At 39.5% G+C, this 21,669-nt stretch overlaps 1 protein-coding gene across 5 annotated transcripts in view; it reads right to left on the bottom strand.

The window, feature by feature from the left end:
* Nucleotides 1-21,669, bottom strand: part of MBD5 (methyl-CpG binding domain protein 5) — a 265,451-nt gene that overhangs the window by 80,722 nt on the left and 163,060 nt on the right. For all 5 annotated transcript variants that reach the window (XM_075070237.1, XM_075070238.1, XM_075070239.1 and 2 more), the window contains 2 exons: nt 3,417-3,543; nt 2,859-2,993 (listed from right to left, as the gene is read on the bottom strand). In XM_075070237.1, coding sequence (XP_074926338.1) covers nt 2,859-2,971 — 113 coding nt within the window. In that variant the 5' untranslated portion in view covers nt 2,972-2,993; nt 3,417-3,543. The remainder of the gene's footprint in view (nt 1-2,858; nt 2,994-3,416; nt 3,544-21,669) is intronic.

A 21,669-nucleotide genomic window follows, 5' to 3' on the forward strand; every position in this document is an offset into this window, starting at 1 on the left:
TTTTTTTTTTTTTTTGCTTTGGGGCGGCAAAAAACCTAGAGCCGGCCCTGTTCCCAGGGGGCATTTGCCTTTGCTTTTCTCAGAGGGGTGATGCTCCTCCTTCTCTGAAGACTTAGCTTTAACAGTCCTACCTGCATCCAAAGCTGGTCTTTGAAGATGAAGCCTGGGAGCCAGAACTTACAGAGACACTTTTGGACAGAGGTGGAACTTCTTGAGAGGTGCCTGCCCTACCCAGATCAGACCCCAGACCAACAACAACAACAAAAAATGTTTAGATGTGCCCTCTTGCCTTTTAAAGTCTTCTTAGAAAAGGACTTGCACACCAAGCCTGTGTCAGAGATATAGGCTCCCCAAGACAAAAACTGTAACTGATGTTTCTCATTCTTAAATGGAATTGCCACCGCACAAGCAGGGCACAATACTTAGAGCTGGACAACTTTGTATGGGACATCTTTAAGCCCCAAGACTGGGAAGACGTTCCTGATAAGATAAAAAAGGGAAGGATGGAAGTTTTTCCAAAACTTAAAAAATAATAAAAAATCTGTCAACAGGTAACTTTCTTAGCTAACCATACCTATCAGTAACATACAGAATCATCTACTAGAGACTGTGAAAAATGTTGCGCCCAGATGCAGACACTAAGAAGCTCCATCACATAGTCATGGGAAGTAAGAGGAACTGAGTGATGGTTGAGCCCACTCCAGCATTTCTGACCTTGGTTTGGGGCATGAGGACAGTCAGGTTATATGAGTGGCCCCAATGGACACTGCTGGCCAAAACACTCTGACCTCAAATGCTTGGAGTGTATGCACACCCAGAGTGGACAAGCACGTGAAGCAGCAGCAAAAATTTGGATGCCTCCTGTTTATGGCTGATGGAAAGGAACTTAGCGTGGCTGAGGCTGTGGTCTCTGGTACTGTATTAACTCACCTAACATCTGGATCTGCAAAACAGTAGTGTACTTGGCATACAGAAAGTTGGGACAATTGTGGCCAGGAGCTGGAGATCTGCAGAAGGAGTTCTTGATGAAGAACGGTTATATCCAATATACAAACATTTGCAAACCTTTTCAAGATTCATGTTGTTTGCAGCTATTACAGGGATTATCCTCTTAACTTCCTTGCACAAGGAAGTTTAGAAATGATGCAAAAACAATGGACATTTGGAACAAGACTTGTGGTTGGGGGAAGCGCTAAATGTGCTATATCTTGACTTAGTAAAGCTTTAGTAAAGCTGTCTTGCATGGCATTCTCATAAACAAACGCAGGAAATGTAACCTAGATGGTGCTACTATAAGGTGAGTGCATAACTGGTTGGAAAACCATTCCCAGAGAGCAGTTATCAGTGGTTCACAGTCATGCTGGGAGGGCATAATGAGAGGGGTCCTGCAGGGATCAGTTCTGGGTCTGGTTCTGTTCAGTATCTTCATCACTGATTTAGATAATGGCATAGAGAGTACACTTATAAAGTTTGCAGATGATACCAAGCGGGGAGGGGTTGCAAGTGCTTTAGAGGATAGGATTAAAATTCAAAATGATCTGGACAAACTGGAGAAATGGTCTGAAGTAAATAGGATGAAATTCGATAAGGTCAAATGCAAAGTACTCCACTTAGGAAGGAACCATCAGTTGCACACATACAAAATGGGAAATGACTGCCTAGGAAGGAGTACTGCAGAAAGGGATCTAGGGGTCACAGTGGACCACAAGCTAAATATGAGTCAACAGTGTAACACTGTCGCAAAAAAAAAAGTGAACATCATTCTGGGATGAATTAGGAGGAGTGTTGTAAGCAAGACATGAGAAGTAATTCTTCTGCTCTACTCAGCACTGATTAGGTCTCAGCTGGAATACTGGGTCTGGTTCTGGGCACCACATTCCAGGAAAGATGTGGACAAACTGGAGAAAGTCCAGAGAAGAGCAACAAAATGATTATAGGTCTAGAAAACATGACCTATGAGGGAAGAATGAAAAAAATGGGTTTGTTTAGGGTGGAAAAGAGAAGACTGAGAAGGGACATGATAACAGTTTTCCAATACATAAAAGGTTGTTACAAGGAGGAGTGTGAAGAATTGTTCTTCTTAACTTTTGAGGATAGGATAAGAAGCAATAGGCTTAAATTGCAGCAGGGAAGGTGCAGGTTGAACATTAGGAAAAACTTCCTGTCAGAGTGGATAAGCACTGGAATAAATTGCCTAGGGAGGTTGTGGAATCTCCATTATTGGAGATTTTTAAGACCAGGTTAGACAAATACCTGTCAGGAATGGTCTAGATAATATTTAGTCCTGTGATGAGTGCAGGGGACTGGACTAGATGACGTCTCAAGGTCTCTTCCAGTCCTATGATTCTATGATAAATCTAGGAAGACTAAGGCAAAAGAGGTAAATGTAAAATATTTTGAGTTTGTATTAAGTGGTCTGAATAATAAAAAATGAATGTGGTGTTATATCTGACATAGTTATCAGCTATAAAAATGTATGCGAACAATTCAAAACCACAGAAAAATAAGCAGCAGAAGGGAATTATTCATGTTACTTTATATCAGGCCTAGTTAAAAAAAGTACAGTGATTAAAACTGGATACTGGAATTTTTAAAACAAAGCGGCAACAAAAAATGAACGATAGGCCCAATTCTCTGCTGGTTCAACCTGGAACAGCTCAGGTGATTTAGACAGAGTTGCACCAATTAACACCAGCAGAACATTTGGTCTAATATTTCCAGAAGGAAAGATACACAAAGTTACTGTACATCATCAGGAGACTCACTGCCTTAAACTAGTATGTGCTTTCTGTCATGATTAAAATAAATAAATAACTAAATAAATAATAAAAAGAGCACAGAATTTACATAACCCTCACCTGATATAGAGCACTCCATTTTGATCCACTCGACGTTGCCAGCCAACTGGAACTTGTACTGCTGGCAGACCTCCATCTTTGTCCCCTCCGTCACACTCCTTTCCGCCATTCATTTTTCTGTTTCTGCTTATGACTCTTCAAAGATATCAACAGTAAGATGATATCCTTATATTAAATGTCATTATGGCCTTCAAAAGAAGGCTATTCAATACATCTTCTCCCAGATTGTACAAAGTGCATTGGGAGGCTCCAGCTCAATTTGGAACCAAGGCCTTAAAATTTGCCATTTTTTTGCTAATGAGTCAGTTTCCCATTATAATGCACATTAAATATGCAATGTTTATTATGTATTCATAAGGATGAACTACATGGGTAAAAATGAGTGCTTCCAATTTAGGAAAATCATAATTCACCAGTGCTCTATTACCTGTCAGAAAGGGGAGGGGGGGGTGAATTTCTTAGCTTGACAGCATGACTCCAAGCTTGATGACTGTCTAAGATAATTTGTATTTTGTGAGAGCTAGTCTCATTTTTACAGATATGAGTCAGAGTTAATACCTCCAGGTATTACACCCTTTATATGCCACATTCTTTTTGCTTTCTCTTTATCTTCCACTCATTATCCAAGGTGCTGCGGGTATCTTCCTGTGATTCTTTCATGACTTCACAATTCCAGTAAAACAACCTGAAAAAACACATAGCTATGTAAAACATGTGCAGCTAAACAAATGTGCAATAAAATGATCTGAAAATTCAAATACCATAAGACACTTACTTACTCTCTCTCATCACCCAAGGCCTGATTTTGTAAACTGTTACTCGCTAATATACCCCCATCTATTTAAGGAGCTTAGAATCAAACCTTCAGCACATAAAGAAGTAAACCTGAGAGGAAGTGTAAACTTCCAAATGTATATCATTTACATATAAATGCCACTGAAGTATTCACATATTAAATCTAAGTGTGTGTGATGTTAGTCACTAAAAGATGAATACACAATTTGGTTCAATTAAATGGTCCATTTTAATTCAATGGTAGTATAGAAGTATTCTACTGTAAGTTACAACTGAACCATCTGCCTCAGTTAATGACTTAAAAAACTTATTTCTAAAATGAAATTTAGTTAAATGTTTTTAAACTGAAAAATTACTGCAGAACAGGCTAATATATTTGAGCTTTAATTCTACCCACGTAATCAAACAAAAAAAAAATCATAGCAAAAAGTAAGACAGCATCACTTGATTTCTCAGTGCAGATGTAGTATCCTAGTTTGCATGTTCTTCTGCATGATCTCATCAGAGCACCTACTGAACTGCCTGATTGGCACAGGAAAAAGTAATAAACTTGTCTCATAACATTATATTGTATGAGTAAGCCCTATTAAATATGTTCACAATGACATGAACTCCTGTTATCTCCCCAAAATGAAGACATAAGTATTTCAACAAGAATTGTAAAAGCAGCAAAGAATCCTGTGGCACCTTATAGACTAACAGACGTTTTGGAGCATGAGTGTTCGTGGGTGAATAACCACTTCGTCAGATGTATTCACCCACGAAAGCTCATGCTCCAAAACGTCTGTTAGTCTATAAGGTGCCACAGGATTCTTTGCTGCTTTTACAGATCCCAGACTATACACGGCTACCCCTCTGATACCAACAAGAATTACTCTCTAAGAAAACAAAGTTTTATTGAAAGTGGAAACTGAATAGGAAACATTAGTTCACAATGCAAAATATACTGTAAAAGCTGATAAAAACAATAATTCTAGAAATCAGAGGTAAGACACTGATGATTCCTCCACCAGCAGTAAATTTTGAAGTGCTGTTAACATTGTGTTTATTTTGAATTAGGTTAGATGCTAGTATTCCGCCTCTAAGTCCGTTCCTCTTGCAACTATATTTTTTCAAATACAATACTTAGGTCTGTGGAACCAAACTGATTGAACTAGGGAAGTGCTTCACAGAGAGGAAAGAGTCAAAGTATACATATAAAACATCCTATGCCAGTTCAACATTAAAGGTTACAGAGAAGCAGAGAATCGCAAAATATTAATACCGTTTACATAACACTCCGTTGTCTATAAATGCAAATATTTGTGGTAATACTAAAGGCAAAGAGTGTATGCCTATTAAGCTATGGATTAACAAAAAACAGAACAGACCCCCTCCACAAACACAACACTGACATTACACTATCCTAATAGGAAGTTATCATTGGGTTTACTTAGCAATAACACAATTCTTTGAACTAGGTTATGTGACAGTAGAACATCAAGAGTTTACACTTTCTTTGCTTCTAAAACCTTGTGGAATATTTACTAGAATGGCGTGAGCTAGCAGGACAAGGATGGAGGCTGGACACGTCTTGGTTAAAGTTACAGAGACTGGGATTAACCTTCATTTGGGAATAAGGGAGCCCAGATGCTCGGGTTTGGACTTGTTCCCAAGCCATGGAGAACGGCCCAAGAATTAGCTCACTAGAGCAGAATAGGCAACCTTAAAGGTGGCCATCCTGCAGCAAAAAAACTTCCAGGACCAACTTCAAAAGAGAAACTGCTGAGCCTTCCATATTCATCGCATTGACACATCAGCTCAAGGGTTGAACAAAGGACTGTGAATGGCTTGCCAAACTACAGAACCAGTTGCTCCTCCCTTGTTTCACACCTACGCTAAAAAAAAACAAGGGGGGGGGCGCAAACATCCCCCGATGAACTAAACCGTATCTCTAGCTTGCTTGCTAAGCCAATAATATACCTACCCCTGGAAATTTCCACTACATTCATCTGACGAAGTGGGTATTCACCCACAAAAGCTCATGATCCAAAACGTCTGTTAGTCTATAAGGTGCCACAGGATTCTCTGCTGCTTTTTAAGGAATAGCTTGTAATCTTGTTCTAAAGGAATCCGTTTAACATTTCCCCCATTCTGGAGGTCCCTTATGGGGATGTAAGCCTTGAGAATGCATAGAATTTTAAATAAATACAAGTTTGGTGGAGAATAAGGGGCTTAAGGATTGGTCAGAGAAGGTCCTGGTTAAAAGATAAAAGTCAGGCTAAAGCCAACTGCTTCTTCAAACCTCATTAGCTGCCCAACATATCCATGGCGTCTTGCCTGAAGCATGCCTTTCAATTTTTAAGTAGACATAGTTTATTTTATTACTAAATTGGGAGGTCTTACAAGCACCAGTGAACACAGATAAAGGATACAAAGGAACAGAGAGATTAGATACATGGGTAGGAAATAAATGTAAAAACTTGGAAAAATGTATACTAATTTATGTGATGAATAATAACCCGCGGATATTCAAATTTAGAGGGAGAAGCCTAGAATTTAGGTGTCTGGTATCTTCAGCAGTGCATTCTCTGATGAACGTCTCTTTACAAGTCCCTCAATGAGAAATAACTTGGAAGCTCATATATAACCTACTGACATTGCAATGATGGACAAATACACTGCAGCTGATGGAGCCTAAGATGAGCTTCATGGAAGTCAGAAGCAGAGCTCTGCACTATAAAATTCTCTTCCACTACAGACCAGACTGAACTCATATCTTGTCACTTTCAGAGTTCAATATCTTCTCTCTTCTTTTCACAGACCTTTCCTTCCAATCCCACCAATACAGGATGCTACCGAAGAGCATGAAGACACTTCTCTCTCCCCTAGAGTTCATTCACTATGCAATTTTATATGCTATAACTTAGGCAGCAGCAGAGATTATAGTCAAACAACTAAAATATAGTCAAACAACTTGCCTAGTGTCAGACAACAATAGACCTATCTTTTAATCTCCTTATTTGACAATCAGAAACCATGGTGATAGGCACATTAGAAATACAGGGATATGATAGACTAGCTAGAGTTTGGCAATGTGCAGGTCACACTGCAAGACTTTTTTGTGCAGTCAAGATTTAGCGGAACATTATTTTATTTTATCTTTTCTATTTTATTTTTGTTTATTTGCTTTGTTCTGATTAGTTGGATGTCTTAGGCCAAGTCAGTTTTTATGAAGAGCAAGACTGAGTTAGTTTTTACCTCTGTATATTACTATACATTGTACTTTAGTTATAGATTCTGTATTTGACAGTGAAATAAGTCAATATTCCAGTTAGAATTAACTTTGTATAATAACATAAAAAATCATCACAAGTTAGCCACATTGAAGCACATGAGATAAATATTAAGGAGAACTGCCATCTCTCACCCTGCTAATAGGACTATTTTGCTTCCTCATATTGCTATTGAATGTAACCATATTGGATCCACTACTAGGAAATTATAGTCAATATATATTTGAAGATGTATTTCAAGCTATTTTTAAGTAACCCTATTTTATTGGTTTTGCAATGTATCGTATCAGCTAACACTGATCAATACCATGATATTTAAAAACATCTAGTGTTGATCAGACCAGCCATTTCCTATTATACATGGCTTGAAAAATATGATAAACAGTGAGAGTAATTTGCATAACTGCCTGCATAGAAGTTTTAAAAATATTTTTAGCTTCTACAGTAAGAAGGCACAAAACACTTGTTTCAGAAAAGAATATCTTTTTAGACTAAGGCTTCTTTCTGTCAAGCCTTTTGACCTTGAGAAATGTTCAACGCTGAACGATATGAAAACAGCAATAGCAGGATTTTAACAACACAAAAACAGGAGCATATGTATGATTTAAATACATAGGCCACATGGCATTAACATGTCAAGGTTTTTTTCAGATACAAGTATTGCATACAACATACTGCAATGAAGGCCCTAAACAGAAAACACTGAACTGTGCTACTCAGCTTGGCAGACATGGGCTTCTGATCCTGCAATTTACGGCACCCATGTGGAGCACCACTGAACCCCACATGTAGTGAATTGCAGGAATAGAGCCTTTTCCTGTGTAGAAGATCTATACAGAGGAGCACATAACATTATAATTTCAATCTTTGACTAGTCACGTGCATATGTCTGTGCATGTATATGTTGGAGAACGCTAGTGGAAAGTGTAATATACTACAGCAGTACTGTATGCATTTCCACTATATTAAGTGTAATGATAAATTATCAAAAAATATTTATTGTAGCCATTGCACATTACTATCAATGTATAATTAATAAAAATAAGCAGCTGACATGAACATTTTTGTACAAATCTTTCGTTAGCCATATTGGTGTTGTGGCAATCTTTAATTATTGTATTATGTAGAACCTATAATAAGATATGCATGATACTAGAAATTTACATTTTAAAGATCTGATCTTACAAAGTGTTGATCACTGCCAAAGCAGCACTCAGCGTATCCCTAGCATCAAGCCTTCATGCAGGCAGTAAAAAATGATAATGAAGTCCAATGACAGACAAAGGAAAGGAGGAAGAGAAATAATTCAAATTGTTTAATCATGGCACACTTTTTTGGTCATAGATATGTTTAATAAAAAACAACAACAACTGAATTATTGAATCATAGAAATTCAGGACTGGAAACGACCTGGATTGGGCACCTAGTCCAATCCCCCTGCACTGAGGCAGGACCAATTTTATTCAACCATCTCTGCTAGGTGTTTGTCTAACCTGTTCTTAAAATCCTCTACAGACAGAGACTCCACAGCCTCCCCAGGTAATCTGTTCTAGCACTTAACTACCCTTAAAGTTTGGAAGTCTTTCCTAATGTCTAACCTAAATCTCCCTTGCTGCAATTTAAGCCCATTACTTCTTGTTCTGTCCTCAGTGGTTAAGGAGAACAAATGCATCACCCTCTTTATTTACTTTAAGACAGTTATGTCCCCTCCACAGTCTTCTCTTCTCCAGACTAAACAAACATAATTTTTTCAATCTTTCCTTACAGGTCATGTTTTCTAGAACTTCAATAATTTTTGCTGCTCTCCTCTAGATGTTCTCCAATTTGTCCATATCTTTCCTGAAATGTGGTGCCCAGAAATGGACACAATACTCCAGCTGAGACCTTATCAGTGCTGAGTAAAGTGGAAGAGTTTCTTTTCATGTTGTTGTTTTTATAATAAATGTTATATGAAGCACAGGGCAAAGGATTCTAGGTGGATAGTTAGTAGTGCAGAGCTAGATAAAATCAGTAAGTTCTTAGGAGAGAACTGAAGGAGGAGGTGAAAGAAGGGCAGTGGCATGGCATCACCACATCAATAAGTTAGTGAACATTTTGGTGGTTCAATGCAGATTTCAATGCCAATAATGATCAATAAGTGAATCATGAAATCAAAGAGAATGACAGCTTCCAAGGTGAAACTGTGTCACCCACAGAATACGTGGCTTTGACCTAGATTCTGAGATCCCTACTTTTCTCACCAATTCAGGTCTTTTACTAAGTCAACATCACAAAAATGATTGCTCCTCCTGACTAGCATTTTTTTTTTAAATATCTTCTCAAAATTCTCCATATACTCCCTCCATCCTAAGGTAATGACTCTCAGACATCAGGGACACCCATTCTAATATGTATATTCTCTGTGTAACCTCTTAGCAGTTCAAGAGATGGGGAGTTGCTCTTCTGTTTATGCTGCCCTATCTATCTTGAATGCTCTCCCCCTCTCCCCACACTAAATCACTGCCTCTCCTTATACTGTGCTTTAAACCATTCTTTATAGCTTTGTTTTGAAGTTAACTCAGGGAAATATGTTAAGATATTTCATGTAAACACCATATAAAAACACTGTACTGGTATTTGTGTTATTACTTATTAAAAAAAGCTTCCTCCAATTATTACTTTATGTGCTTTTGTTTTTAATAATACATGTTCTTTCTTTTTCGTAATTCTGCATTTCAGGATGTACCAAACCTGCCCCTTTCCATGCTGTGTAGTCAATGCTTCCAAGTAAAACATTATCAGTTCTTTTTAAACCCATGGTAAAATGGGAACATTTAGTGCAAAACAAAAAGTAATTTAGAAACTAAAAACAACAGTCTAAACTTGTGCATTATCACAAAACTACAAATAAAATATTTATTTCACTGAGTTCAACTAGTAAGAGCTAAACTCAGCTAATTAAATTTTGGTGACCTAATATATCCAAACTAGTCTATACAGTTTAAAAAAAAAAATAATTCCATGAATGTCCAAAGCATCTACTGTGCAGTCAGAGAAAGGATACGTATAAGACTTGACGGATGTTTGCTGACGTGTGCGTGTGCAGGAAATAGGGCTTGCTTTTTCTTGGAGAAGGGCCCCAGACTCTAGACTTAACTTTCGCAAGAACTAAGAGCATCCACAAAACTCCCACTCTGTGATCCAAAGACAAACCTCACTTTTTTATACTTTGCTTTCCCTTACAGAATTACTTATTAGCTTTGCTTGTAACTAAAAACAAACATCACATGCACCTTTCCTTCCTGTGCGGAGAAGTTGAGAGAAAAAATTTACTTGCCTGAAAGTCAATTTATTTAAACATTGAAATACTTCTAGACAACACAGTGATGAATGTCACGTAAGAACACAGAACGACAAACAAACAGATGAACTATATGCTAACAAAATAGGAAATGCCCTTATAAAGGATAGCTCTGGAGATGGAAGCACAACAGCAATTTTTAGCTTCCCAAAGTAAATAACTTGATGTTCAGGCTATGCAAAGTTAAAATGAGACCTCATTTGGCTATTACTTGCTAATTATTAATGTCTAAGTATTTCAAAGCAATTAATTAGGATTCTCAACTGTTATCTATTTAGACAACAATGCTTGTTGCTTTAATTTATCAAGTGCTTTTAACTTTTAAAACTCAGTATCCTGCTGACTAATGAGATTAATATTGAACATTTTGTGAAGTGCTATTTTCACTTAAGCAATTAACTTAATCACAACAAATGTGAGGATAAAGGTTTCCTCTCTCTCTCTCCTGATCTTACTTTGTTGTACTGAATTCTAGGAGTAAAGAATTGCTGCACATACAATGACATAATACATTACTTTCTATTTTGAGGGAGAGCCCCAACGCAAACCTGCCCATAGATGGGGAAAACAAAGGACAGACTGTGGCAATCTTAAAACTGAGCTATGATGAATTGAAATGGTACATTTTTAAACTCCACCAGCTTGGGATGGGGTTTGAACTACTGCTGCTTACTTTGTTATGATAGTGGCATATCAACTGTACCAGTGTGTGAGCTCTGCTTTGTGCTGGTGCAGTATTTCCGCACTGGGAGTGGGATGATGGAAGGGGCAATGGTATAACTACACTGGCCCAGTTGCACAGGTATGAATTAACTTAGAGCAGACAGACTTTGATTTAACCATTCTGTAAAATGCAATAATGACATCCTGCTTCAGAAGGGTCTTATGTTTAATTCACTCACGTTTATAAAGAATTCCACGATGCTTGAATGAAAGGTTCTATAGAAGCGCAAAATATAATATAATACATTTTTCCAATATACATGGTATTCATAATGACGTTAAATCAAGATTGGGATATCTTTCAAAAATGTGATGTTGTTAACCAGAAGTTATGGACTTGATGCAGGAAGTAGGGGTGAAATTCTGTGATCTGTGTTCATAGAAAGGTAGAGCTGGAAGGGACCTGAAAAGGTCATGTAGTCCATTCCCCTGTGCTGTGGAAGGGAAAGACTAAGTACACCTAAACCATCCCTGACAGATGTTTGTCTGACCTGTTCTTAAAAACCTCCAATGATGGGGATTCCGCAACCTCCCAGTAGTTACCTATCCTTAAAATGATAAAACTTTTCCTAAAACCCAATCTAAATCTCTCTTGCTGCAGATTAAGCAGATTACTTCTTGTCCTACTTTCAGTGAACCTAGAGAACAATTGATCGCCATCCTCTTAATAATTGTTCCAAGTCTTCTTTTCTCAAGACTAAGCATGTCCAATTTTTTTTAACCTTTCCTCTTGTTGCTCTCTTCTGATCTCTCTCCAGTTTGCCCACATCTTTCTTGAAGTGTGGCACCAAAAGCTGGACATAGTACTCCAGCTGAAGTGCCAAGGGGGACAATTACCTCTCATGCCTTACATATGACAATCCTAATAATACATCATATAATTATATTAGCTGTTTTCATAACTGCACCACATTACTGACTCTCATTCAATTATGGTTCACTGTAACATGGGTTCTCAAACTTCATTGCACCATGACCCTCTTCAGGCAACAAAAATTACTATATGACCCCAGAAAGGAGGACCAAAGCTTGAGCCCGCCTGAGCCCCACTGCTCTGGGTGGAGTGGGAGGCAGGTGAGGGCAAAGCTGAAGCCCAAGGGCTTCAGTTCCAGGCAGAGGGCCTGTAACCTGAGCCCCTCTGCCCAGGGCCAAAGCCCTTGGGCTTCAGATACAGCCCCAGGTGCTGGAGCTCGGGTTTCAGGCCCGGGCTCTAGCAAGTCTAAGCCAGCCCTGGTGACCCCATTAAAATGGGGTCACAACCCACTTTGAGGTCCCGACCCAGAGTTTGAGAACCTCTGCACCACACTATAACCCCCAGATAGTTTTTGTCAGTACTATTGCCTAGTCAGTTATTCCATATTTTGTATTTGTGCATTTGACTTTTCCTTAAGTGTATTTGTGAGATGGTGTTGAGCAACGGCAGCCATACCAACACTCTCATCACTGTGTCACCAATTACATCGTCCCAGAGTAAACCTGAGAGGTAAAGTTGTGCCTAATTGACAGATTGGGAATGGGCTCGAGAGAGCTCCAAGGCTAATTAACCTATTAGCCCAGACAGTAGAAAGGCACAGGAAGGAGAGGGAGGGTAGGGGGAGTCTGGCAGGCTTTTGAGAGTCAGAGCCAGGCGATATCTCTGAAAGGGAAGAAACCTTCTGTCTCCCCTCTCCTAGGCTGTGTGTGCTAAGGGGTGTATGCTATTGTAATTACAGTTCTGTACAATTTAAGGATGGTGGGGAGAACACTGTAAATAAACTGGACAAGGTGTTTGACCAGAAAAACGTTTCTGAGCAGTTTGTGGTTAGAAAAGAGATAGGAGCTGGATGACATCCTGTCACTCTTAACTTTTCTTTATGGAATTTCATCTTGTTGATATCAGACCAATATATTCTCCAATATATCACGGTCATTTGTTCCCCAAAGTGCTTGCAACTCCTCACAGCTTGGTATCATCTGACAATATTATAAGCATAATTTTCACTCCATTGTGAAAGTCACTAATGAAAATATTCAATAGTTCTAGACCTAAGATAGATCCTTAGAGATATCCTGGCAGCTTGACAGAAAACCACTGATAATTACTCTTTGAGTGTGGTTTTTCAACCAACTTGACACCCACTTTACAGTAATTTAATCTAGACCACATTTCTCAAGTTTGCTTACGAGAATGTCACATGGGATGGTGTCAAAAGCTAAATCACATTTACTACTTCCCAGCACACAGTAGGCCAGTATCCCTGTTGAAGGAGGAAATTAGGCTGGTTTGGGGCATGCTTTATTCTTGAGAAATTCATGTTGGTTATTAGTTATTTATTACTCTGTTGTCCTCTAGGTATTAATTTATAGTTTGATAATTGATTAACATTTTGTTCCAGAATCTTGCCAGGTATTGAAGTTAGGCTGACTGGTCTGTAATTTCCTGGGTCGTCTTTGTTCCCCTTTTTAAAGACAGGTACTATATGTCTGCCCTTCTCCAGTCTTCTGGGACCTCATCTGTCCTCCAGGAGTTCTTTTAATTTAAGACAATTGCTAGCGCTTCACAGATTGTTTCAGCTAATTTCTTACATACCCTAGGTTGAATTTTGTCAAGCCCTGATGACTTGATTACATTTAACTTATCTAAATATCCTTTAAATTCTTTCTTTCCTATTCTGGCTTGTGCTCCTTCCCCCTTGTTGCTAATAATAATTGTGTTAAGTACCTGGTCACAATTAACTTTCAGTGAAGACTGAAGCCAAAATAAGCATTAAACACCTCAGCATTTTTGGTGTCATTTGTTATTGGCTCTCCTTTCGAGTGGTGGACCTATACTTTCCTTTATTTTTCTCTTGCTCCAAATGTATTTGGGGAACCTCTTCTGATGGTTTTTATACCCCTTCTTAGGAGTAACTCTCTTGTACCTTTGCCTTTCGATTTTGTCCCTACATGGTTGTGCTATTTTTTTGTACTCATCCTTAATAATTTTTCCATGTTTTCACATTCTGGCCTCTTACTTTCCCTCCTGTATTTCCTTTGCATCGGGATAGTTTGCTGTCATACTGTGTTATGCGGGTGGTCAGTCTAAATGACCACAAAAATCCCTTCTGGCCTTAAAATACATGAATCAATGAAACCTTAAATTTTTTCGTCTTGTTTCAATGATGGCTAGGGGGAAAAAAGATAAAAATGTTAAAAAAATGTCATTGATAATGTGAAGGGTATATTACCTATCAATTTCTTTGAATGCTCCAATTGATACTGAACATACGATACTATAAGTAGTAAAAGATAAACTAATAATACTGCCCGTTTTGAGTGGGGAGGAAGAGTTGATGAATCTTTACGTGCACGTACAAGGAATTTAAAGGTGTAAGCCAAGCCTTGTGTCAGATCTTCCTACCAATGCTCACCACATCGGAGGAGAAATAGTCTCCACAGAACTGTGGTGTCCCTCCAACCATGCAGTAGCCAGGATGGTGTACTGGCCAGCATACACTGTGCCAGGTATAGACTGCCCCAGAGAGTTTCCTTCTGTGGAGCAATGAGGGACTTTGTGACTCTCTAATGCCCTTTATTCAGGACAATGCATTTTTCATAATCTAGCATTATAGTCGGTGAAAAGACAATTACTCACCTTTGTAACTGTTGTTCTTCGAGATGTGTTGCTCATATCCATTCCAATTAGGTGTGCGTGTGCTGTGTGCATGATCGTTGGAGAATTTTTACCCTACCAACACCCAGTGGGTCGGCTGTGGAGCCCCTTGGAGCAGCACCTTAATGGTGCTGGATATATACCCAAGCCGACCCAGCGCTCCCTCAGTTCCTTCTTGCCGGCTACTGCAACAAAGGGGAAGAAGGGTGGGTTTGGAATGGATATGAGCAACACATCTCGAAGAACAACAGTTAGAAACATGAGTAACTGTCTTTTCTTCTTTGAGTGCTTGCTCATATCAATTTCGATTAGGTGACTACCAAGCCTTACCTAGGCAGTGGGGTCGGAGTGAGACAGCGCTGAGTGCAGAACCGCTGAACCAAATGCAGCATGGTCTTTAGACTGCTGAACTAATGCATAATGAGCGGCAAAGGTATATACCGATGATCGAATGGCAGCTCTACAGATCTCCTGTATTGGGACCCGGGCCAGGAAAGCAGCTCATGAGGCTTGAGCCCTCGTGGAATGGGCGGTGAGGCACGGGGTCGGGACACTTGCCAAGTCGTAGCAAACATGGATACAGACAGTGATCCACGAGGGCATGCATTGCGAGGAGACTGGTAGGCCTTTCATCCAGTTGGCCACTGCAACTAAGAGTTGAGTTGTTTTCCTGAACGGCTTAGTACGCTCGATATAGAAGGCTAGAGCCCTATGAATGTCAAGGGAGTGCATATGTTGATCCTGCCGTGTAGTGTATGGCTTTGGGTAAAAGACCAGGAGGAAAATGTCCTGGTTCACATGAAAAGCTGATACCATCTTGGGGAGAAAGGCAGGGTGGGGGTGAAGCTGCTTGGAGGGCTCTGATCTCAGACACGCGTCTTGCTGAAGTGATGGCTATAAGGAAGGCTGTCTTCCAAGATAGGTAAAGAAGTAAGCAGGTGGCCACCGGCTCGAACGGGGGGGGGGGGGGGGGGGGTGTGAGTCTGGAAAGGACCAGGTTAAGGTCCCACACTGGAACCGGCTGTCGTACTGAGGATAGAGGTGATCTAAACCCTTCATAAATCTAACGACCATCGGATTGGAGATGACAGAGGAAGCACGTTCTCCTGGATTGAAAGCCGAGATGGCTGCCAGGTGCATCCTGACAGATGATACTGCCAGGCCCTGCTGCTTTAGGGATAAGAGATAATCTAGTATAAATGGTATCAACACCTGCAAAGGGGGCCTGGCACGCTGCTCGCACCAACAGGAGAATCGCTTCCATTTGGCTAGGTACGTGGCTTGAGTGGTGGGCTTCCTGCTGCCTAACAGAAACTACTGCACTGATTGTGAGCAGAGTAATTCCGACCAAGTTGGTCATGTAGCATCCACACTGTAAGGTGGAGTGATTGCAGGTCGGGATGACTAAGGCACCTCTGGTCTTGTGAGATCAGGTTCTGCCACAGCGGAAGTGTGATCGGAGGCTCTACCGCCAACTCCAGGAGAGTGGTACACCAGTGCTGCCTGGGCCATGGCATGCTGGGGCAACCAGAGTCATACATGCCTTGTCCCTGCATAACTTGAGCAGGACCCCGTGGACCAGTGGGAATTGAGGGAAAGCATATTACAGGTGGTCTCTCCACAGAAGTAGGAAAGCGTCTGTTAGGGAACCCAGAGAACGTCCCTGGAGAGAACAGAACACTTAGCACTTCCAATTGTTGTGCGAGGTGAAAAGGTCGACCTGGGGAAACCCCCACCTCAGAAAGATGGAGTGCATGATGTCTGGGCGAATCCTGCACTTGTGAGGCTGGAAGGACCTGCTGAGGTGGTCTGCCTGCATGTTCTGGACACCCGGAAGAAATGACGCCACCAGATGTATCGAGTGGACTATGCAGAACTCCCACAGGCGAACGGCCTCCTGGCACAGGGGCTACAACCGGGCTCCCCCTTGCTTATTGATGTAGAACATGGCTGCGGTGTTGTCTATAAGTACTGCCACACAATGGCAATGTAGGTTCCCGCAAAATGCCTGACATGCTAGGTGTACTGACATCAGTTCTCATACATTGATGTGCAGAGTTAGTTCGGATGTGGTCCTAAGGCCCTGTGTTTGGAGTTTGCCGAGGTGGGCGCCCCATCCCAGAGATGATGAGTCTGTGACTAGGTACAAGGAAAGTTGCGGGGCGGGAAATGATCCCCCTTCGCACACCGACGTGGGGTCCAGCCACCAACGGGAGGTCAAAACCAATTCCGGAACAGTGACCGCCATACTCAGGCTGTCTCGGCCTGGTCAATATACTGTTGATAACCAGGCCTGAAGCAGGTGAAGCCGAAGTCTGGCATGCCTGGTTTTGTAAGTGCATGAAGCCATGTGCCCCAGAAAGCTGAGGTACGTCTTAACCATGGAAGTCGGGAAGTTTTGAAGGCCGTGGATGATGTTCACCATTGACTGAAACCGTGCATCCAGCAAGAGTGCTCGGGGGAGTCTGGAGTCTAAGATTGCCCTAATAAACTCTATTCTCAGGGTTGGTTCCAGAGTCGACTTTTCGTTGTTGAACAGGAGGCCCAGCTGGTGGAACGTGCTTAGGGCGAGTCGAACGTGGGATTGTACTTGGTCCCTGGCGTGGCCCCAAATGAGCCAGTCGTCAACACACGGAAACACTTGGATCCATTGTCGATGAAGGTAGGCTGCCTCGATGACAGAACAAGAAGCAATGGTCTCAAATTTCAGTGTGGGAGGTCTTGGTTGGATATTAGGAAAAACTATTTCACTAGGAAGGTTGTGAAGCACTGGAATGGGTTACCTAGAGAGGCGGTGGAATCACCTTCCTTAGAGGTTTTTAAGGCCCACCGTGACAAAGCCCTGGCTGGGATGATTTAGTTGGGATTGGTCCAACTTTGAGCAGGGGGTTGGACTAGATGATCTCCTGAGGTCTCTTCCAACCCTAATCTTCTATGATCACAATGGTCCTTTTTGGCCTTGGAATTTATGAATCCTCAGTTGGCCAGAGTAACGAAAAGCAGAATTAGTGGGGGCCAGTAACTGGCCCACAGTCTCTAGACAACAATATACAGTAACAGAATGGAGAAAGCTGCATGTAATTCCTCTGGAGATCTGGTGACAATTGTTGGCTGCTACCATCACTGACATACCTCTGATAAAAGAGCCTTTCACCTGAATTTCAGTAATCAGACAATCTCAATGGAAAATGAAGATGCAAACCCATGAGTAGTTTTCTTATAACGGACTAAATGCTACTCTGTAAAGTGATCAATATTTTTATAATTATGTTCTTTTGTATGCTCCATATAAGAATCAAAGTGGACTTAAGATACCTTTTCAGACACCCCACAACTTAGAACGTCTAGACTTTAGAGAGGAAAAGGAACTCAGAATTGGAGAGAGAGAGAGAGAGATGCCCTGGCTATCAACAGATAAGAAGGTAACAGCTTTTCCTTCTTTCTTTTAAAAAAATATTATATATTCTATACTTAGAAAAGTATCACCCAATATCAGGAAATAAATACCCACAAATTAATTCTTATATATATTTCTAATGCATACATTAGAGCTACAGAACAATTTCATCAGTTTAGGTTTGTTTTTCTTTTTAAAAATAAAATTTGTATTCAGTCTAACAATTTACATTCCAAGTATGAACCCGAGGCAATTTAAAACAGTGAATTTACTCTGTAGTATGGAATTTTAAGTCATTATTATGAATACAATCCACTTGTGTCACATTCAGGATGGACTCAATGTATATTACAAAGTGCCTTTGGCTTGAGCACCATACAGATCTACCAAAGGTGACCTGGACAGGACCACAATGGTTTGTCTACATTTTAAAATGGCTGAAAGCCATACTTTTTATTTTCAATAACTGGCCTCTTTTCAATCCACAAACATGAAACTCTAATGAACCCACTTCCCAATTAAAATTGACAGAATTTGTTTGCTAATGTTAAAGAAGCAAAAAACAAAGTACTATATAGCGAGAACCTGTCCACATAATAAAGATTCCAGTCACACATTTCAAAATATTCTTTGTTATAATGTTAATTTAGATGTCTTGAAGTATTTTAAGACATTCTAGCACATAAAGAGCAAAAATATTTATAACTCTCTTTCATAAGGTTTTTTTTAAAAAAAGAACAGACACCATGGCTAATGAAGACAAGCCTCCAAATGGCTGGGGAGCACTTTTTTTCCTCTCTCTTGCTTCTGTTGGAGAGGATTTTTCTGTCTCCCCCAACATTTACTTTGCTATGGGATAATTCCCTGACCCTTGCCACAATTTAACTTCTAGAAGAGCAGTTTCCCTCTAGATCTTAATTGTTTGGGGCGAGGATGAGTGGTTGATTTTCTGGTTGCATGTCTTTTAGCTCAATTCTGTGTGGCTGATCTGTGAGATGGATTTATCAGTTCATAAGAGCTCATTTCAGGTCATGGCTTCAGCAAAACTTTCCCACAGCTCATTGATATTCAGTTAGTTCTGGAAGACCCCACCACTGATGGTATTACATACTAGTAAGAAAGACCGATTCCAAACCAAGAAACAAGGAGGCTTCAGAAAGCCAAACACAACATTCTGCAGCTGAAGGAGAGGGAATTTGAACTTCCAAAGTGCAATAGGCACAACAAGGAAGGGCCTTTAATATTTAAAAAATGTATTCAACATGTCACAGGCTTACATGCTTCTCTTGCTGACCTAAGTTAATAAATCTGTTCACCAGAAAATTATCAATATAGTTTTTGAATTCTGTCAGATCAAGAGAGAAGGAAATGAAAATGAAGTTAAGAAAATCTTTGAAGGTCACATTCTGATTATGACCTCACATCTAATTCAGCTGCAAATATTTTTAAAGCACCAGAACAATGCTGCAAATACAGGAACTAGGAGTTCAAAGGTTGATCCAAGGACATAACATAGAAAGATCAAGTTTATTCCCCAAACTCCAGACCCTTGGTTCCCAAAGGCCAAATCACTTAAGGTGAACTCAGTTTTCATCAGTATTTTTAGACTATAAAATACACGGCCAAACAATTAAATGAGTACCTTTTTGTACAGTCTAGAGGCACTTAATAAATGCAGAAAATATTGTCCCAATAAATATCAAATTAACTATATGTAAATTTTGCTTTTATCTGACAGCTTCTCATTAGATCATTTTGCACACAGGCCATTAAGTTGTGACAAAATACAGAATAATAATTAAAAAACTGATGTAAAAATGGAACTCAAAGTCTCCATTAGTTTTTACTTTCATGCTTTTTTAAAAATCAGCCCACTGGAAATATAGTCAGTGGATATGATCTGTTGGTATGACACTCATCCCTTGCTTAAGATGACCCCAAAAGTTCATTAATTGTGCAATGTGTGAATTCAAAAACGAAGCATTCGAGAGTTAAAAAAAAAAATCACACTTGTGCAGAAAGAATGCAGAGACCCAAATTGTATAAATTACATCAAATCATCTTGCTTTGTACTAGGTACAGAGTACTCAATGCAGAGAAATATTAAGTCATGTGAGTCATTCAGACTGAGCTTCTGTGCAAGAGAATGTCAAAAATATAGTGGGATTGCAAATTAAACCTGTAAATTATGCTTTTGTGCTAAAGTACTAAGTCATGTGACTAAGCTATTTTTAGAGACATGAAATGTTTTTTTCCCCTCAAGTGCTGTTCTTAAAATTGTTTACTGAAACATTCAGCAAATAATCAACAATTTCCCTAGTCTTTCTTGGGAAGAACACTCTTAAAATAACAAACTATGTTAACATAAAATTAAATATTCAGGCACCTTAATACAAGCTCTGTATCATTACTTGGTCTAATAAAACGGTGTTTAGTTAGCTCATGCTGGCTGTCTTCAATGTAGTATGCTACAGACCTGTACAGAATGATTTATGAATGTTTCTATTGCAATAATACATCTTTCATTGTTTTACAAAATCTAACAATTAATTCTAGTGGACCTTCCCCCCGCCCAAAAGTGATTCTCAATAAACTGGAATGGAGGACCAAACCTTCTTTTATTGTAAGAAGCTAAAAGATAAAAACCCCTTGATAACTTTATTTAATTTTTTTGGTTTGAATATTGAAGCAACTCAGTAATATATGTTTGAGTACAACAGCAAAAGTTGAAATCTTAATATATTTGGATCAGCCATATTGGTCATCAATGCTTTAAATTATTCTTGTTGTCCAATATGAATTTATAGATGAGAAATTGTGTGAATTAAATTCAAGTATTTAGATAATTTGGTGCTCACTATGAACAAGCAACAAGAATCAGAAAGAAGGAAGTAAATCAGTATTTGATTATGTGTTCAAACCACCCAACCACAAGAGTCTATTGGTTATTTTAAATAGGCCATAGACCTAATTACACTTTTATGTAATATGAGCATTTAGCAAGTTTAAATAAATACTTCTTCAAATACACACACACACACACACACACACAAAGACAACGAAGTTGTTACTCCCAAAGGACTATATTTTCCCCTTCTGTGCATGTATTGCTTTGGCTGGCATTAATGGGACTTATGTGTGCAAACGGAAGAAAGACTATATCCAAAATCTCATTTCCATTTAGTTGTGAAGATAAATGATACTAAATCAAAGCTCTTTATTCTGATAGATAAAAATGTTACCCTAATGCTTTTTCTCCCCTCAGGGAAAAGTTTCTTTGACTTATTTTTCTTTTAAGAAAAAAAACCTATGGCAGATTCAAAATGTCAAAATTTTATTTGTAACATAGTGGATGAGCTACTTATAGCATGTTTTGAAAACTAAAACTAGCTGCTCCCAGTACAGAAGGTTTGGCATTCTTTTTGAAAGAATTTAGGATAACGTTTAATGGTGTTTTGGTGCCAACCTGCAATTATTATGCAGTAAAATAAAATGAATGCCTCTTTAGGATTCTAATCTACGTAGATAAAGACATTAAGATCGGTTCTTACATTTTGAATTTGAGTGATTCTGAGCCCTGAAGAGATGTTTGCAACATCTGGACATGATCCTGCACACGCTTACTTACATAAATATTCTTACTGTTTCCA

Source organism: Chelonoidis abingdonii, chromosome 10 (assembly GCF_003597395.2).
Source record: "Chelonoidis abingdonii isolate Lonesome George chromosome 10, CheloAbing_2.0, whole genome shotgun sequence".
Classification (NCBI taxonomy): domain Eukaryota; kingdom Metazoa; phylum Chordata; order Testudines; family Testudinidae; genus Chelonoidis; species Chelonoidis abingdonii.